The sequence below is a fragment of the Neomonachus schauinslandi genome, chromosome 2 (genome assembly GCF_002201575.2).
Source record: "Neomonachus schauinslandi chromosome 2, ASM220157v2, whole genome shotgun sequence".
NCBI classification, from domain to species: Eukaryota; Metazoa; Chordata; class Mammalia; order Carnivora; family Phocidae; genus Neomonachus; species Neomonachus schauinslandi.
In genome coordinates, this window is record NC_058404.1 from 35,671,957 (window position 1) to 35,691,179 (window position 19,223).

The window sequence follows — 19,223 nt, forward strand, 5'->3', positions numbered from 1 at the left end:
TTTCTAAATAAGGTCACATTCTGAGTTTATGGGTGGATAGTTTTAGTGGGACATTATTCCACTTACTACATTTCCCAGAACAGTTGAAAATTGAGCAGTAAAGGTAAAGCACAGTCCTCTGTCCCCATTGGATTATTCCTCCTTGCCGTCTAGCCTTGCCTGGTCGGAAATAAGATGAGTCCCTGTAATTTTCTTCCTTCCTCCCTCCCTCCCTGCCTCCCTTCCTCCCTCCCTCCCTCCCTTCATCTCTCCCTCCCTCCCTTTTTTTTTTAAAAGATTTTATTTATTTGACAGAGAGAGACAGCGAGAGCAGGAACACAAGCAGGGGGAGTGGGAGAGGGAGAAGCAGGCCTCCCGCCGAGCAGGGAGCCCGATGCGGGGCTCGATCCCAGGACCCTGGGATCATGACCTGAGCCGAAGGCAGACGCTTAACGACTGAGCCACCCAGGCGCCCTCTCCCTCCCTCCCTTCATCTCTCCCTTCCTCCCTCCCTCCCTCCCTCCCTTCCTTCCTCTACACCCAACATGGGGTTCGAACTTACAACCCCATGATCAAGAGTCACATGCTTCACCAACTGAGCCAGCCAGGCATCCCGTGTCCCTGTAATTTTCATTTCACATTGCAAATGAGATCCATAGGCTCTCCCCACGTCAGAGGATACTTCACAGGTGGATGGAAGAGGACATACCTTGAATTTAGGCCTCTGGGGATATGGCCAAACCAAAAGAATGACCTTGTTTTCAAGTTCTGGGGCATAGTTATTGTTGCCTTTGTCCTCCACAGGCTGATTCAGTCTCAGGAAGCTCTGGAAAAGCTCTGGGCAGACAGGCAGAAGCAGCCCACGATACAAGGGCTGACAAGATTCCGAGAGGCAACACAACAGCTGAGCTAACATGAATCCTTTTCTGGCCACTGGGCGCTCTAAAGGGCTACTCCCCTCCTTCTTCTTGGCTGGAGTTCATTTAGGTCATGTGGGGGCAGTTTCTGTTGTTCCTTGGTGGTGAAGTCACTGAACATCCCAGCAATAATCAACATCCTCAAAGGAGTCCCGTCACACAGTAGTGAAGCTCAGGGAAAGAAAGGGTGGCATAAGTGGGTAGTGGGACGTTCAGCAATGGGGAGTCCCGCAGTCCTAGGGGAAACTTACTTCGTTTTAATGAGCTCTCATTTATCTCATCTATAAAAAGGAGAAGATAATGCCTACTTCATAAGATTGCTTGGGATAGAGATCATGCAGCAGAGTGTGGCACATTGCCTGACGCTGAATGGGGCTCATAGAAGTGGGAACTGCTGTGCGGACAGCTGAAGGGAAAGAGAAGGTGGATTTCTGGCTCCATCTGGAGAGCTGGTGGGCGGAGGTCACCCTTGTTTATGTAAATGGAATGCACAGGCCAGGAAGAGGAGTCTCATCTTCTTTCTGGGGCTCCAGTTTCATCTCGGAGCTCTTCCTCCTTTGAACGGACATGGAATGGAGTGGTCCTCGGTCTCGTCCTTGACAGAATTCTCCAAGGGCCCTGAATCATGAGCTCTTGAAAGGTCTAGATTCTTACTTAGTTCCTTCTGATTCCCGAGGCTGTAGAAGCAGTGAAGATGTTAGCGTTACTCGTGCAGTCTGCAGACCCACAGAGGTGCTGAGTTTGTGTGAAGGACAGGCTCCGTGATCCTGTGGATATCGCCCCAGTGGGCAGTTAGGGTCTAGTCTCTGTCCAGTTATTAACCATGGCTTTGGGCCATTGACTTGACTGGCCTGGGCCTCTCCTATTTTCTTACAAAATGAAAGATTTCATCAGAATTGCCAGTATAAAAGAGTGAAGTGAGCAAGGAGGAAGGAAAGCAACATAAATGAGGATGAACAGCACCTGACTCGTGGCCTCGGTGGTGAGGAGCAGGGTAGGGATAGTGGCAAACTGAAGAATGTTCTCCATCTAAAGAGAGAAACGCTGCTTGGCTGGAAGTCTGAATTTTTAGGTGAACTCTCCCAAACTTTAAATGTAGATTGAAAAACACACTGCATCAGACCAACAAAACACTGTTTGGCCAGAATCTGCCTTCACGCCACCAGTTTGCAATCTGTGGCCTGTGGTGTCAAAAGAGCCATAAAAATTCTGTGATTCTGTGATTGTCTGTGGTGCCCTAATTCTGCCAAGGAGAGGAACAGAGATAACTCTTCAAAAAGGGCTGTGTTTGTAAATGTTAATACCATTCGTGAAATGTTAGTTAAAGTATTTTGTAATACTTTCGACCCTTGAACCACATGGGTTTGAACTGCATGTATTTACTTATATGCAGATTTTTTTTACAGGACTGGAAGTGTATTTCTCTTCCTTATGGTTTTCTTTTAAGTTTTTTTTTTTTTTTTTTTATTTGCGAGAGAGAATGAGAGACAGAGAGCATGAGAGGGGAAGGGTCAGAGGGAGAAGCAGACCCCCCGCTGAGCAGGGAGCCCGATGCGGGACTCGATCCCGGGACTCCAGGATCATGACCTGAGCCGAAGGCAGTCGCTTAACCAACTGAGCCACCCAGGCGCCCTTCCTTATGGTTTTCTTAATAACATTTTCTTTTCTCTAGCTTACTTTATTTTTTTTTTTTTTTAAAGATTTTATTTATTTGACAGAGAGAGACACAGAGAGAGAGGGAACACAAGCAGGAGCAGAGGGAGAAGGAGAAGCAGACTCCCCACTGAGCAGGGAGCCCGAAGCAGGGCTCGATCCCCGAACCCTGGGATCATGACCCGAGCCGAAGGCAGACGCTTAACGACTGAGCCACCCAGGCGCCCCTCTAGCTTACTTTATTATAAGAATACAGCATATAATACATAGAACATACAAAATATGTGTTAATTTACGATGTTATGTTATCAGTAAGGCTTCTGGTCAATAGTAAGTAGGCTATTAGTAGTTAAAATTGGGAGGAGTTGAAAGTTATACATGGAGTTTTGGCTATGTAGGGGTCAGTACCCTTATCCCCTGCGTTGCTCAAGAGTCAACTGTACTTTTATATTTTTGTGTTTCTGAAGTTTTTAAGTATATATACTCTGTCATTTGATAAGCACAGTGACTCTATGACATGAATATTATTACCCTTTGCATTTTCTACACGGGACAGTTATGGCCTAGAGAGAGGTTCAATGATTTGCTGAAGGTCACTGAGTGAGTGAGTGATAGGTCAGGAGTTGGTACTCCAGGTCCTTGGGCTCCGAAGCTCATGCTCCCCTAATTCTGTACCATGGCCCCCATGTATGTTACCTGTTGCCCGGCCTAGCATGCTTTCTCCTCCTTACATCCCTGGTTCCTGTTCATCTCCAGGTTACTGTTCCAACATCTCCTCCTCTGGAGACCTCCGCTAACCACTCCCATTTCAAGTAGTTCCCCTGCTGCTCTCTATCTCAGCTCCTGTTTATTTTTTTTACAGCACTCATAGCAATTTGTAATTATTCTGACTGTTCGGCTCTGCGTTTTTTGTCAGTCTCTGTTATTAGAATGTACATGCCGTGAGGGGAGGATGTGTCTGTTTGCTGTTTTGTCTTTGGTCTGTAGTCAGGGAAGGGCTGGCTCATAGTGTGTGCTCAGTACTTCTGTGTGTGTGTGTGTGTGTGTGTGTGTGTGTAGAGCGGGCTCTGCCGGCAGAGTTCCTCATGTTCAGGTATGGGTCGATGGAAGGACTGGGGAGGAGAGGAGGTCTTCCTAGAATTTGGTACATTAGCTTTTCTTGCCCCTTCCCCAGTGCTTCCCCCCCCTCCATTTATCCTAAGCTGTCTTTCTTCCAGGTACCCAAAGTTGGGAACCTGGCCCTGACTACTGAAGTTATAAAAAGCCTACCAGCTCCTCCAGCCCTAGAGAAGAAGCCACAGGTGGCCTACAAGACAGAGATCATTGGAGGGGTGGTGGTACACACGCCCATCAACCAGGTGCTGGGGCCCGGGGCTGCCAGGGGCCGGTGGGGCTATGGGAGCATCCATAGTGGGCCAGTGATGGGCATAGAGGAGGTCAGCACAGAGGACAGATAGTTGGGGGTGGGGGAGCCAGTGCAGATGGGGTAGTCAAGAAAATCCAGGACGGCGGTGGGTATGAAGAATAGCAGTGCAGAAATCGAGGCCACCGTTATCTTGAGGCTGTGTGGCCAGTATGGTCCTGTACCATATGTGGGACACTAGCACTTGTAAATCACATGGGAAATGGAGCTGGGGAAGGCAGGTGAGCCTGGAAACAAGCCCACTGTCCCTCCTCCCATTAGGGTGTTTCTCCCCTCTTCTGGTTTGTATTCTCTGTCCTTACCTTTCTGCTGGGTCTGCCCAACTTCCCCGAGCTTTGTTCTGTGACATTACCCAGTACAGTGCCTGACAGGAGCATGCGAATGTTCCCTTTCTTGTTTATTTCTTCTTTAATTGCCATCATGGGTAAAGAGGCAAGAGAGGATTCGCCAGAGAGGGCTGGGTGAGGTACCCGGTTTGCCGCATGAGGAACGAGGGGAGGTGCTAATCCTGATGCTCTTTCTTTGTAGAATGGTGGGGATGGGCAGGAAGGGAGTGAGCCCGGGTCCCACACCATCCTTCGAAGGTCTCAGAGTTACATCCCCACGACAGGCAGCCGTGTTCCCTCCGGGCCCCCCCTCATTAAGAGCGGCTACTGTGTGAAGCAAGGGAATGTGGTAAGTGTCGGCGCTGGGGCTCGAGTGGGTCCTGGCAACTCCTGGGGGCTGTGGGCGTAGCACAGGGGGCAGCTGGCTGGCAGGACGAGCTGCCTTCCTTGGCACTCGGCACTCGCTGCCTCCTAAACTACCTCCCAAACCGGTGGGAGGTTTGGGACTAAACATTCACCCCTGCATGTTGGAGGCATTGCCCCTGATGGGAAGAAGTCTTTGCGGCCCGACGTCTGAATGTGGGCGCCCAGCTTCCTTCCGGCTGGGTACCCAGGACTGTAGAACTAGAACATTCTCTGGAATGCTGGGGCCTCTTCTTAATGTCCTGCTCTTTACTTTTTATTTCAGCGGAAGAGCTGGAAACGTCGCTTCTTTGCACTTGATGACTTTACTATCTGCTACTTCAAGTGTGAGCAGGTTTGTAGGCGCTCTGGGGCCCTTCTGACAGGTCATGGAAGCAAGAGGCCCGTGAATAACAGTCACATGTGTGTGCATGAGTAGAGATGCGGACACACACACAGGCTTAAGAGGTGCCTCCGTCCCACTTCCATCTCTCTTGTGTGTGCATCTTTATATTGATACAGCAACATGGCCTTAACTTCCTCCCTCCCGCTATGCACTGAGCTGCTCTGTGGTCAGAACCACAGAGTACCTTCTTAGAATTTTTTCCTCACTTGATAGTTATTTTGAGACCTTGCCTTGTTTGCAGCCTTGTTTTAGCCAACCAACTCTGACCAGAGAGGTACGTTGGTCAGCTGATCTGGGTTGTGGCATTATATGGATAGCCTCATTTATCTTTCTTTACTTATTTTTTCTACCAGGACCGAGAACCACTGCGCACTATATTTCTCAAGGACGTTCTCAAGACCCATGAGTGTCTGGTCAAATCTGGGTAATCATCTGTGCTTATTCTTTTCTGATAAAAATCCCCCATTTGCCTGCTTAAATCTTCATTTACTACCCTTCTGAGGCTCTATTCAAGAACCTTCTTCCATGCACATGACAGGGGCTGGCATCTCACCGCATCCCACCTGATGCAGCTAAGAGACCATACCGGGCAAGCTCATCTTTTCCCACTACCTTACTCTGGCTCCTGAGGAGATGTGTGGAGCTTATATAATAATTTTCTGGTGGAGAAAAAGAAAGAATATTGGGAAGAAAGAAGAGACTGGTGTTGGGATGCTTCTCAAGTGTTAGATGCTCATTGCCCAGGAGGCCGAGGGCTCCGAGTGGGGACTGTGCCCTTAGGTTTCTCACTTATCAGCACTTCTGGTCAGATCAATGGGATGCCAGTGCCTCTTCCCTGACCTTCTTATGCCTTCTTCTCCTTTTGACAAAGTCCCTGACATCCCCTTAACACAAGGGTGATACACAGCAACTCTGTGTGTGTGACTCCCTTTGGACATTTCCGCTTCCCATTAGGAAATGATTTACCTTCCGTGTGCCATAGTGCGTGGGATGAGTTTGGGATCTGGGGCCCTGAGGCAAGGGCCTTCCCATATCCAGTACAAATACAGATGCCCTTAGAACTAAACTTCAGGGCGCCTGGGTGGCTCAGTTGGTTAAGCGACTGCCTTCGGCTCAGGTCATGATCCTGGAGTCCCTGGATCGAGTCCCGCATCGGGCTCCCTGCTCGGCAGGGAGTCTGCTTCTCCCTCTGACCCTCCCCCCTCTCATGTGCTCTCTGTCTCATTCTCTCTGTCAAATAAATAAATAAAATCTTTAAAAAAAAAAAAAAAGAACTAAACTTCAGAAACCCAAGGGTATCTGGGCATCTAGAAATCCTCCTTTTGCCCCTTAATCTGCAGGCTTTTTTTTTTTTTTAAGATTTTATTTATTTATTTGTCAGAGACAGAGCGCACAAGCAGGGGGAGCGGCAGGCAGAGGGAGAAGCAGGCTCCCCACCGAGCAAGGAGCCCGATGTGGGACTTGATCCCAGGACCCTGGGATCATGACCTGAGCTGAAGGCAGACGCTTAACCGTCTGAGCCACCCAGGCATCCCAATCTGCCGTCTTTACAGACTGTTTGTGTCTTTCTAACCCACGGATGGTGTGAAGTCAAGCCAGCATCATCAGGGAGGCAATTAGCAACAGGCAGACTGTTCTCATGTGGAGGCATGGGACGGTCTCGCATGCCGACAAATGCCACATGACCCAAGGGAGCAGGGACTGAACTGGGGCTGTACTGACTCTTGCAAATGACAGTTGCAGAGTAGAGATTAGGGAAGTTCCCGGTGTCAATTTGTCATCTGTGCAAGTGGCCATAGATGGAAGTTCAAAAGTGTGGTTCCAGACATTGATGGTGGGCAGAGGAGAGATTGGACATGGCTCATCCTCAGAGACGGTTCCTGCCTCCCCTGACTCTAGAGGGCCCGTGCGGACAGGTAGCTGTATGGCTACCTGGGCATGGTGGGCAGCTTAGCGAGCCCAGACGACATTCAGTCCCAAGAGCGCTCCGCCCTTGGCCGGAGTCCCTCGCTGCCAGAGCCAGACTGAATTCTTAGTGAAGGAATTAAGGGAACTGAAGATCATCAGGGAAGGAAGTCTGCAGGGCTCTGCAGGCTCCAGGCCTCTGAGAATGTGCGGCCTCCCCAGACCCAGTCAGGAAGCTTTAGGGCATCTGTGTAGTCCTCAAACATTTGTTAAATTGAGTTCAATCGAATTGAACTGAACCGAATTGAAAGGCGACCCGTAGCCTGGGAAGTAGATGTGATAAGGGCGGGGATTTCCTCCCTGCTTTGCGTTCACCTCCTCAGTAGTTGATGACACGAGTGTGCTGTATGTGTGTGAGTAATTGAAGAAGCTAACACATTTTAGCCAGAAAGAAGAGCCATCTCCACTGAGACAGTAATGACGGTCAGTGAAATGTGCTTCAAGTGACCACTATACGCCGTACATTGTAGCAGATGCCTTAGATACTTTATACCTTGATCTTTGGGCTGGCCAGCCTGATAAGGGAGGCCTTCTCATCTCCATTTTACAGCTGGGGTACAAAGGCTCACAAAGATTTTAAAATATTCCTAAAATACCTTTTCTCTAAGTGGAGTCGGGATTTGGCCCCAGGTCCTTCTGACCCCTGTCTTGCTGTCCCTTCCCACGTGGGTCTTTAGTCTCACGTTCCTCCTCTGCCCAGTGCCCATGTCACCCAGGGCCCAGTGCCTGCCACGTCCTTCCAAGTCTTCATTCCCGAAGCCAACTCTGCCTGTGATCAGTCCTTTTTTGGAATTATTCTCACTCCTGGCGTACAACACACAGTCTGACATCTAATTGTATAGTTTTGCTTTTTTTGGTTCTTTTATTGGGAAGGAGTTAGACCTTGCCCTCCTTACGTATTGCCCACAGCACCAGGATACACACAGCAGGCACTTAACACTGTAAATAATTTAGGCTGATTTGAGGTTTGTCACTGAGCACTAGCTACTTTTCCCCTTCTTCCTTGCAGAAGTCAGGATTCTTCTTCCCAAACTCACACCCAGTTTGAAGCATCTTAAAGTAGTCTGATCTCTCCTTCCACTTCTCATTAGCTTCCTGTCTCAGCCCAGGACAGGGTGATACACGGGGAATTTCTTTCTTTTTTTTTTTTAAAGATTTTATTTATTTGAGGGAGAGAGCGAGCGCGATTGCGTGCATGAGTTGGGGGGGGGAGTGGCAGAGGAAGAGGGATAAGCAGACTCCCCAGTGAGTGGGGACCCCACCACGGGGCTCGATCCCAGGATCCCAGGATCATGACCTGAACCGAAGTCAGATGCTTCACCGACTGAGCCACCCAGCACCCCACAGAGCGGGAATTTAATGAAGCTGATAAGGTGGCTGCTTGTGGGGAGGAAGGTTTTGGAAATGAGAGTTGGTTCCCTTAGGAGAGGCAAGCAGTAGTGGAGTAATTAAAAGCATAGACTCTGGAGTCAGACCTGGGTTCAAATCCTTGCTCTGCTGTTTACTAACTTTGGCGCCAAGTCACATAATCTCTCTGAGCCTGGGTTTCCTCATCCGCAAGGTAGGGAAAATCTTAAGTTCTTTATTGGATTGTTGTAAAGATTGGATGAGACAACACACACAAAAGCACTCAAAGAACAGATTGGTGGTTGCCGGGAGTGGGGGGGTGGGCAAAATGGGTGAAGGGGGGGTCAAAAGGTACAAACTTCCATTTATAAAATAGATAAGTCCTAGGGATGTAATGTACAGTATGGTAACTATAATTAATAATGCTGTATTGTACATTTGAAAGTTGCTGAGAGAGTAGACCTTAAAAGTTCTCATCACAAGAAAAAAAGAACTTGTAGCTATGTGTGGTGATGGATGTCAGCTAGACCTCTTGTGGTGATCAGTTCACAATCTATACAAAAGTTGGATCATTGTGTTGCATACCTGAAACTAACAAAATGTTACATGTCAAATCTCTCTCTGTATATTTATATATAAATAATATCTTCATAGTAATAAATATAGAAAATAAATAATTGATTAGTTATATTTACATATTTATAAAACCAATAAAATGTTCATCTGCTTGACCCTGAAAAAAAACCACTTAAAGCAGTGCTTTGCACAAAGAACTATACATCTTAGCCACTAAAAAAAACCCCACAGGGACGCCTGGTGGCTTAGTTGGTTAGGTGTCTGAGTCTTGGTTTTGGCTGGGGTCATGATCTCAGGGTCGTGAGATCAAGCCCTGTCTGGAGCCCCACATGGAGCCCTGAGTCGGGCTCCGAGCTCGGCGGGCAGTCTACCTGAGATTCTCTCCCCTCCCTCTCTCTTTGCTCCTCCCCTGTGCCCTCTCTCTCTCTCAAATAAATACATAAATCTTTAGGAAATAATAAAAAATACCCCTCCCCCCACAACTGTAGGTGTTACGGGATGTGGTGGGTATTAGGCAGGAGGTTTTAGAGGGAAAGGAACTTTATCTTGTTACAACTGGCGGTGGGGTGTATGTGTGGGGTTTCCATGGGCATGGCGAAACCTCCTGGGAGCCTGTAGGAATTGAAGCTAGAGGAGACCCCCTCATGTTTTTTGAGGCAGAGACTGGAGGAGGAATGACCTGGGAGCCCCCAAAACTCTGGAGCCTTGACTTAGGATGAATCAGGTCCTCAATGTGCACGCGGGCATGCCTGGTAACTTTCTTTCTCTTTGTCTAGTGATCTCTTAATGAGGGACAACCTGTTTGAAATCATAACAAGCTCCAGGACCTTCTACATACAGGTAAAAAGCTCACTCTGAGAAGACTCTGGTGTTCTGTCTCTGTGAGTGGTGTGCTAAAAGGTCTCGCCCTTTCCTCTGCTTTCTCTTTTATTTTGTTTAAAGTTTCTAGGTGGTAAATTTAGCCCCCGATTGTCAGTCTGAGTCCCATTTTATTCTAAACAGGATGTTTGCCAGAAGCTTCCCAACCATGAAATAGTGAGAGCAGGTTGAGCCTCTGAACTGGGGAATGCGAGTTTGTACTAGCTGTTTCAGCTGGTGGGCGCCAGCTAAGCAGAGAAAAGGAGAACTAGCCAGGGGTTTCACTTCTCCTTTGGAGGGTATTTATAAGCCCCGCCTGTGTGGACATCTCTGTGTGCGGAAGGACAAAAGCCCAGAGGGCCCTGTGCCGGCACCAGGTGCAAAGCCCAGCTGCACAGAGAAAGTCATTGTTTGGGCTCTGACAGTTCAGCTCTCTGAAGCTTCTCCCTTCACCCACAGCTTTGGAGCTCTCCCAGCTCTTCCTCAAATCATAGGAGCTAGAAAAGCAGATCCCCGAGCAGGGCCTAAACTCTCAGCGCCAAGTCCGTACCCGAGCCGGCCTGGCAATCCACGGAACATGCCTCGATCCACACAGCATCATGATAATGCCTCATTTCCGGCATACGGGCTGCCATGCAGTGCGTTGGTTTAGATGTGGGGCTCCCCAGCCGAGGCTTTTCAGGGTTCCCAGTGCCCTTTCTTTGTTCCAGGTGTCAATCCCCACTAAGTACCATCCCTTCCACAGGGCCCCCCCCCCCCCATTTCTTGAGCAGCAGGGTTCCCAGTGCCCTTTCTTTGTTCCAGGTGTCAGTCCCCACTAAGTACCATCCCTTCCACAGGGCCCCCCACCCCATTTCTTGGGCAGCGGCTCCATAATCCTGACCCCTCCGAGCTGGTCCTCCTGCCCCCCTGCCCCCCAGCCGAGCAGACATGCTGGCAGCTTTAACTATCCCTGGGCTCTGCTCATTGACCCAAGCATGTGTCACTGGGGAAGAGAGAGCATAAGGGAGCTGTGGCTAGCATTGCTGGGGTTGTTAGAGCTGGTTCCATTGTCATTTGAGGACAAAGTTTAAGCTGTAGGTTCAAAACAATTTCCAGTCCTTGCATTTAGCAGGCATATGCAGGGTATCCTTAGAATGCCAGGCATTTTGCCTCATACTGGGGACACTGTTAAACAGAACAGATACTGAACCAGAGGGAGAGAGATGTTGTCAAGTAAACAGGCAATTGCAACAGTGTGATGGGGTGGGGGAAGGGAGTATTGGGTAGATGAACGCTGCAGGGGGGTTAGGGCAGTGAAACTATATGACACTTTAGTGGCAGATGCATGAAATAGAACTTTATAGCACAAGGTAAAGTAAAGAGTAGAAAACTTTAATATATGTGAATTAAAAAAAAATCACTTAGGAGGTCAGGTGATTCGAGCACGGCATGCAGATGATGACAAAAGAACCTAAATGCATTATGAGTATGGAACAACCTCACTGAAGGGGCTGAGGGAATAAAAAAAAAAAAAAGCAAAAACCGAGAAAACCAGTGTGGTTAGTGCTATCATTACAGTGAGTGGTGGTTGTCATGGGAACCCATAAAAAGGGCACCTTCCCCTGTCTCAGGGAGTCAGGGGAGGTTTCCTGAAGGAAGGCACATCTAAATCGAGTCCGTTGGGGGAAGAGTGGCCCAGGCAGAGGGAACAGCATGTGTGAACAAGCCTGGAGATAAAAGGAGCACAGAGCACATGCAAGACTGGGGCCCCCATACAGAGGGCCCATGCCTTATAGCCCTTGTCAAAGAGCTTGTACTTTATCCTGAAGGTTCGGGCCCCTTGAGGTGGAGCCAGGGGAGTGGTCCAATCAGCTCTGCCTTCTAAAAATACCACCTGGGTAAATACTCTAACTTTCAAGCCTTGTTTTCGTCATCTGTAAAGTGGGAGGTGATATCCCTCAACCTGACCCCGTTACTGGTGTGCTGGCTGTGAGTTTCCAGGCCCAGTGAAGTACAGACACAGATGAGGGAGGATAAGACAGGAGGCAGGGAGAGCAGTTTGGGGGCTGTCGTCGTAATTCGGGTCAGGGATGAAGGAAGCTTGAACCAGGAAGGATGGAGAGAAGTGGACAATTTAAAAGCTACTGAAGAGTATTTTCTGGGACTTGGTTGTGGGTTGGATGTGGGGTGAGGGGAGACGGGGGAGGTGAGGACACTGCTGGGTGTTTGGCCTGGGCCTCAGGGTGCCTGATGGCAGCCGTCACTCAGACCGGAGCACGGGAGGAGGGACTGGTGGAGTGGAAAGGCAGCCTTCGTGTTGGGGGTTCTGAGTTGACAGTGTCTGTGGGACATTTGAGTTGACATGTTATGAAGGTCCTCAGAGAGACTGTGCCTGACACATGGGTGGTATGAAATAAGTATTTGTCAAGTGAAAGATTATGCTGGGAAAGAGCTTTGGACGAGAGAGAGTGATTTGGGAAACAAGAACTCCAACAAAAACAATGTTCAAAACACTTTTGAACAAAGTGTGTGCACACTTACTAGAAGCTTCTCATCACTTCTGCCCTCCTTTGACTTCTGCTCCCACATTTCTGGGATAACAGAACACTAGCATCACCCTGAAATAAACAAATGAGCGAATGGACAAGTCTGTTAATAGCACCTAACTCAAAGAGAACAGAAGATTGAGAAGAATATGGAGTAAAAATCCTTAAGAATATGTATTAATTTATTGTCAGATAGCAACTAAAAACTCATTTATGTTGACACAAGGAATATTTTATGAAAAACAGGTATATTTCTAAAACAAAAAAAGCAACAAGAGTAGCATTGTTTTTTACATTTCTGCAAATCTCTTTAATGGCTGGCTTACTAGAGGACAGCAGGATTCTCTGTCTACTCCTGCATTCTATCTGTGGCCATATGTTGTTTTGGTTGAAGGATATGAAGAAAATCTGGCCTCTCACAGATATGTATTTGGAAAAAAGGAATATTTTAATAGCTTTTTCAGATAATTGTGGATATTTTTCTCTGATTCGATATCAAAACTTGACAAGTGGTATTTTCTTAATGTTTAGGTGCAGTGTGGTATTTGGAAGCCAATATCAATATCCATAAACTTTCAGTCTTACACGAAAATCTACTGGTCAGTTTTGCACTTTGAATGGATCCTTTTTACCAGTGCATGATTTTGTAACTGTGTGCACTGGTCATTAGGAAAATAGTGGTCCGACTGAGGTATGCAGACCTTCCAAATGTTGACACATTTTATTATATAATATCAAAAAATCACCTTTGTTAATATCATCACAAGGATCCTCATCAACAAAGTCGTTAAGTACAGAAAGCTGTCAAGCTTATGGAGGAGGATACCACTTTTTGGAATTCTAATTTTCTTTGCAAGCTCAAAATTCATCATCGGCAAAAAAATACTTTCATGATTTTGCTTGACTAAATGGACTCCTTTCATTCATTTTTGAGAAAGAGTCCACCATATGCCTAAGTCTGAGTAAGTCTGACAGATAGTTTGTCAGTCATTTGTTCCAAGGAAAAATTGTGTCTCATGCAGAAGGTAAAAGCATAGAATGACTCCTCCTACAGTGTGGTGCCAGCAACTTTTACCACCATGCCTCAGTGGTATTCTGACCTGCTTCCTAGTGTATGTTCAGTAAATCTGCCTGAAAGAACCGCGTATGCTTGGTACCCAGGGAAGCTAGCCCAGAGAGCCGGGCAGCTGGAGGCAGAGCAAACAGGCTCCTTGGACAGGGCACGGAGGCTTGGGCAACAACATGGCGCTGGCTTCCAACTGCTGAGGTGTTGGTCATTTACCTTCTGTCACGCATGCCTTCTATGTCACGCTTCTGTATAATTTGAACCTTGGGATGCTACCGTTTGTTGGACACTCAGTTGTGAGAGGCACGGTGAAGGAGTTTACAGGCAGCATATCACTTAACTTCTCAGCAATTTCTTGAGGACATCTCCATTTTACAGATAAGGAAACGGAGTGTCTGAAGGTAAATTATTTGTTCGAGGTCATAAACCCGAATTGTGGAATTGATTAGGAAGGCACCTAATGGGGTGCTAGATCAGGACCTACTCACTTGTGTTGTTTAAAAGCAGCTTGGTACAAAATCAGAGAGGGAGACAAACCGTAAGAGACTCTTAATCATAGGAAACAGACTGAGGGGTGCTGGAGGGGAGGGGGGGTGGGGTACCTGGGTGCTGGACATTAAGGAGGGCACGTGATGGAATGAGCACTGGGTGTTATATAAGACCGATGAGTCACTGACCTCTACCTCAGAAACCAATAATACATCATATGTTATTAATTGAATTTAAATTGAAAAAAATATATAAAAAAAATAAAAGCAGCTTGGTGCAGAGCCCAAGATGTAGAGGGTGTGGCCATAGATGACCAGGAGAGACCAGCTTGGGGGCACTGGCTGTCATGGCAGGTGGATCGTGGTGACCAAGATCCAGGATCTGGCAGTAATCAGGTATCTGAGCTTGGCGAGTTAGCAAACTGATCAGCCTGTAGACGGTTCTCAGTTCTGGGCAAGGGTTCAAGATGAGATTTCAGTCCTTGGAATACAAGGCATGCAGGGTTCACCATTTCTCTATTTCCCAGTCATAGAAGGTCAGGGGTATTATGTTGGAGGATTTAGTTATTCTAGATGAGAAATGTAGTGCAGGCTGGTTTGGGTAACTTGGCATAAGCCCAGTTGCCAGAACTAGGGGTCCGTGTCAGGATAAGAATAGTAATAAGAGGGCTCCCATGTGGATTGCGGAGTGCTGGGCTAGAACTCTTTGGATACTTACTGTTTTAATTTAGACTGTAGGGTGAATGACATCACTTAGAACTATGTAGTGTACAGCCTAGACAGTTGGATGTGGCCGGGCTGTGTCTAAAAACGGGATTGGGTTCTGGGAAGAGGGCAGGGATTATTAGCTTTTAGGAAGGGGGGCAGCACAGAGGTGGGGAATAGAATGCAGAAGGAGCATCCTACAAATGTTGGACAGCTGCAGCAGAAGCCACCCCGGGAGGTACTGGAGGCCTGTTACTGATGACCTCTGGAATTCATTGCTTCAAACTGTTGCATTTGTTATGGTACTGGGTTTATTGTAGGTGCTCAGTAAAAAAGCTCATTGGACTACGATAAACCTCAGGCTGCCGTGATTCCTTTAAATATCCTTTGTTCCTCTCACCTCAAAAACTGTTCTCAAGGACAGAAACTCTACTTTTCCATTCTAACCAAGTGCCAGAAACAAATGCACACACTTAAGCACGCCAGAAAGAGATGAAGGAGCGTGGCAATTCCCCTTTTGTTCTACTGAGTTTTAAGCATCTTTTAGACTTTTCATAATTCATCATGGGGTGCGTGGACTTCAGCTCTGTTTTTTACTTCTGGTTCACCTTTGTGATGGTGTTTTAAGATGTTTTTGGGTTTTTGATGAAAGCTAAGCACAGGCTTTCCATTAAAGATAGACATACACATACGCCATATGTTTGCATACAGTTTTTAAGGTTTCACTGAATTTTTGTTGCCAGTGAATCCAAGTTCTAAAACTACTAATAGAGATTATAGTTGTGATCTCAATAAAGTGATAGTCTCTTTTTTCTCATTCTTATCACAATATTTGCTTTTCTTTTTAAATAATATTTTAATTTATTTTATTTTATATTATTTTTTAAGTAGGCTCCACGCCCAGTGTGGAGCCCAATGCAGGGCTTGAACTCACAACTGTGAGATTGAGACCTGAGCTGAGATCAAGAGTCGGATGCTTAACTGACTGAGCCACCCAGGCACCCCCTGAATAATATTTAAAATAACATTTGTTAAACATTAAAATAATGCTTACTAATGTTTATTACTATCCTCCTGGCTGGGTTAACTCTATCGGTTATCTGACAGAAAATGTCCTTAAGCAGGATTAGAGAATTGGGGAAAAAACATAATTAGCAAACAGTTTCCATCTTTATTAATTACTAAATTTTTTTTTTAAAGATTTTATTTATTTGACAGAGAGAGAGACAGCCAGAGAGACAACACAAGCAGGGAGAGCAGGAAAGGGAGAAGCAGGCTTCCTGCAGAGCAGGGATTCTGATGTGGGGCTCGATGCGAGGACCACAGGATCATGACCTGAGCCGAAGGCAGATGCTTAACCATTTGAGCCACCCAGGCGCCCCAATTACTAAATGTTTTAAGATAGAGATTTAATTATTTTGCCCATCATGTTCGCAAAGACTTTAAAAATTGTAATACTTAATTCTAGCAAGGGTGCACATAAAAAAATAATATATTGGTAGCAAGTGAAATCTATCTTTTTGGCCAGAAATCTCTCTGGCCAGATGTAACAAGAGCCTTAAAAGAATGCATATTCTTTGGGGCGCCTGGGTGGCTCAGTTGGTTAAGCGACTGCCTTCGGCTCAGGTCATGATCCTGGAGTCCCGGGATCGAGTCCCACATCGGGCTCCCTGCTTGGCGGGGGGTCTGCTTCTCCCTCTGACCCTCCCCCCTCTCATGTGCTCTCTCTCTCTCATTCTCTCTCTCAAAGTCTTTAAAAAAAAAAAAAAGAATGCATATTCTTTAGTAATTTTCCCAGGAGCTGAAGAATCATAAGAATGAAAAAAACCTTTGTGCACAAAGGTGTGAATAGCAGCGTTACTTATATGAGAGAGGAATTGGAAACAATTTAAATGTGTTTTAGAGGATTTTGATTCTTGTGTCTGGCTCCCCAGATGTTAAGTCAGGTGGTGCCTTGTTTTCTCTTCCTCAGTGGCTCCTTGCTAGATGGAGACTGGGGTGAAGACTGCTAGGCTCGTGGGGTGGTGGGTTCCTGGACAGACATATGAGGGCATTGGTGGGGTCTCAAAGGACAGTCAGATAGGTGGCCTGTGGCTTGTGGGACATTTGACGTGGGGGGTGCTGTGTTGTGCTTGGGTGGTGGAGGGGGTACAAGTAGCTTAACAGCCCTGGAAACTGTCATCATGTGGATTGTGCAGTCTGTTTCATGAAAATCCTGGACCTCCTGCATGATGTGGGAAACATTTGTCTCTCCCTCAGCTCCTGTCTCCATTGTCTCCCAATCCTCTGACATTTCTCCCTACCAAATCCTCTGTCTCCCTAGAAGGAAAATCTCTGAGAAATGCTTTTCTACTAGTGGACAATTTAATTACCTCCATCTCATTCAACTCAAAGAAGCCAAATAGGTTATCTTATTTGATCTGGACAATTTGATCCTTAGGGAATTATCTGCAGTTTGAGTATGAGGAAGCAGAAAAAAAGTCTCAGGGAGAGGCCAATTAACATATATGTGTTATATACATAGTGTTGGAATTTAAGGCTTCATTTGTGTCCCTCGTGTAATAATAGTAACAGCAATAACTAATACTTTCTGTTCAAAGTGCTTTACCTAAATGAGTTCATTGCATTTTCCCAGTGGCTCTACTTGTGGAACAGGCTCGCCCTGAGATTAGTAAAATAACTTCTGGAAGAATCTTGGACAGCTTATCCTGTTTATCTTCTTGGACTAGGGATGGATTTATCTTTTTCTTGGAAAACCAACCACCAGGTTGTCACACAACTGGGAAAAGCCCAGGGGAGAGAGAATACAAGGAATTTGCAGCTTTAGCATGTGAGAGAGGTGTTCACCTCGTTGCTATACCCACTTAACCCAGTGTGCCAGGATGTGAAACTATTTCTTTTCTTTTTTTTTTTTTTTAAAGATTCCATTTTTTTTTTTGGGGAGAGAGAGCATGAGAGGGAGCAGGAGTGGGGGGGGGTGCAGAGGCAGAGGGACAAGCAGACTCCTCGCTGAGCTGGGAGCCCCACACGGGGCTCGATCCCAGGACCCTGAGATCATGACCTGAGCGGAAGGCAGACACCTAACCAACTGAGCCACCCAGCGCCCCTGAAACCATTTCTTTTCTAAGTGTCTTCTGCACACACCTAACTCATGAGGGTTTGTTTGGGATGACAGAAAGGGGTAGGAGCACCAGTTTGAGGATTTAAAAAAAACTAGTCATGTTTTATTCTGATACAGTGCAACATGAAAGAATCATTGGGGGGATGGGGAAAGTGAGGGGCCCATGTGGAGAATTTTGCAGGCTGGAGTGGGCATTTACATATACCTTGCTTAGGAAAAGGTACACACTTGTGATTTTGGGTAGGGCTGTTAGGGGAAGGCACAGGGAGCAGAGAGAGATTAACAAATGGAAATTTCTGGAGGTCAGGGATTTGGTCTTGGTCTCATCTCTGTGCCTGGCATCTGATGCCAAGTGTAAGACCGAGGAGGGCCGCAGCAAACATTTGCAAGGTTCACTTGAATGCAACTCCTATAAAGCTGGAAGGTGCTGAGAATTCTGAGGGTTCCACCTGCAGCCGCTTGGCCATTTGATTTTCCTTTCTTCATAGAGCCGCTGCTGCCCCCTTCTGGGGTTGGTAGGTATTTCTGGGGGATATGCTTTTTAATGGCTCAGCAGTGTCCTACACAATGGTAAGCTTGTTGCTCCGAGTCTTACCAACTCTCCAGGCCTGGATGGAGTCCGGACAGACCCAGGTCGCTTGTTCTCTGAGGGAAGCCTTGTTCCTGGAGATAATATGTATCTTGGAGGATTTGGCTTTAGTGGGACTGGAGTTGAAAAAGGGATTATTCTGTTTGGATAGCTGTGGTAGAAAGATGCTTGCATTGGGAGTCAGGAGAACTGGAATCTAGACCAACCGTAAATGTTGAGCTTTGGCTCAACATTTTCCTTTTCTGTAAAGGCCGGTTGTGTTCCAGAGAGGGCGAGGGGCTTCAGCAGGAACGGCCTCTGCCCCACTTGGAGCTGTTTTATTTATGGGGTGTCAAATATGAGTTTGCAGGAAACAAATGTCCTCAAAAGTCTGAGAGCCACTGGATGACATGATCTCTGGGCTCCTTCCAGCTCTAATGGTGTGATTTTATAAACTTAGAATTGAATCACAGACTTGCGAGCTGAAATCATAATGCCAAACATTTCTCCCTAAGTGCTAAGGCTGTTTTGCAGGCGGACAGTCCAGAAGATATGCACAGCTGGATTAAGGAGATCGGGGCAGCTGTCCAGGCCCTCAAGTGCCACCCCAGAGTAAGTCACTTCCTTTCTGGTACATGGTCACTGTCAACTTAGAGATGAATTCTCTCTGAGTGGGCAGGTTTTTTTTGTTTTTTTTTTAAGATTTTATTTATTTGACAGAGAGAGAGATAGCGAGAGCAGGAACATAAGCAGGGGGAGTGGGAGAGGGAGAAGCAGGCCTCCTGCCAAGCAGGGAGCCCGATGTGGGACTCGATCCCAGGACCCTGGGATCATGACCTGAGCCGAAGGCAGACGCTTAACGACTGAGCCACCCAGGCGCCCTGAGTGGGCAGGT

General features: G+C 46.9%; 1 protein-coding gene across 3 annotated transcripts in view; it reads left to right on the forward strand.

The window, feature by feature from the left end:
* Positions 1-19,223, forward strand: part of PLEKHA2 (pleckstrin homology domain containing A2) — a 59,989-nt gene that overhangs the window by 36,538 nt on the left and 4,228 nt on the right. For all 3 annotated transcript variants that reach the window (XM_021681585.2, XM_044912833.1, XM_021681584.2), the window contains exons 6-11: positions 3,767-3,907; positions 4,501-4,647; positions 4,987-5,055; positions 5,460-5,530; positions 9,771-9,834; positions 18,863-18,940. In XM_021681585.2, coding sequence (XP_021537260.1) covers positions 3,767-3,907; positions 4,501-4,647; positions 4,987-5,055; positions 5,460-5,530; positions 9,771-9,834; positions 18,863-18,940 — 570 coding nt within the window. The remainder of the gene's footprint in view (positions 1-3,766; positions 3,908-4,500; positions 4,648-4,986; positions 5,056-5,459; positions 5,531-9,770; positions 9,835-18,862; positions 18,941-19,223) is intronic.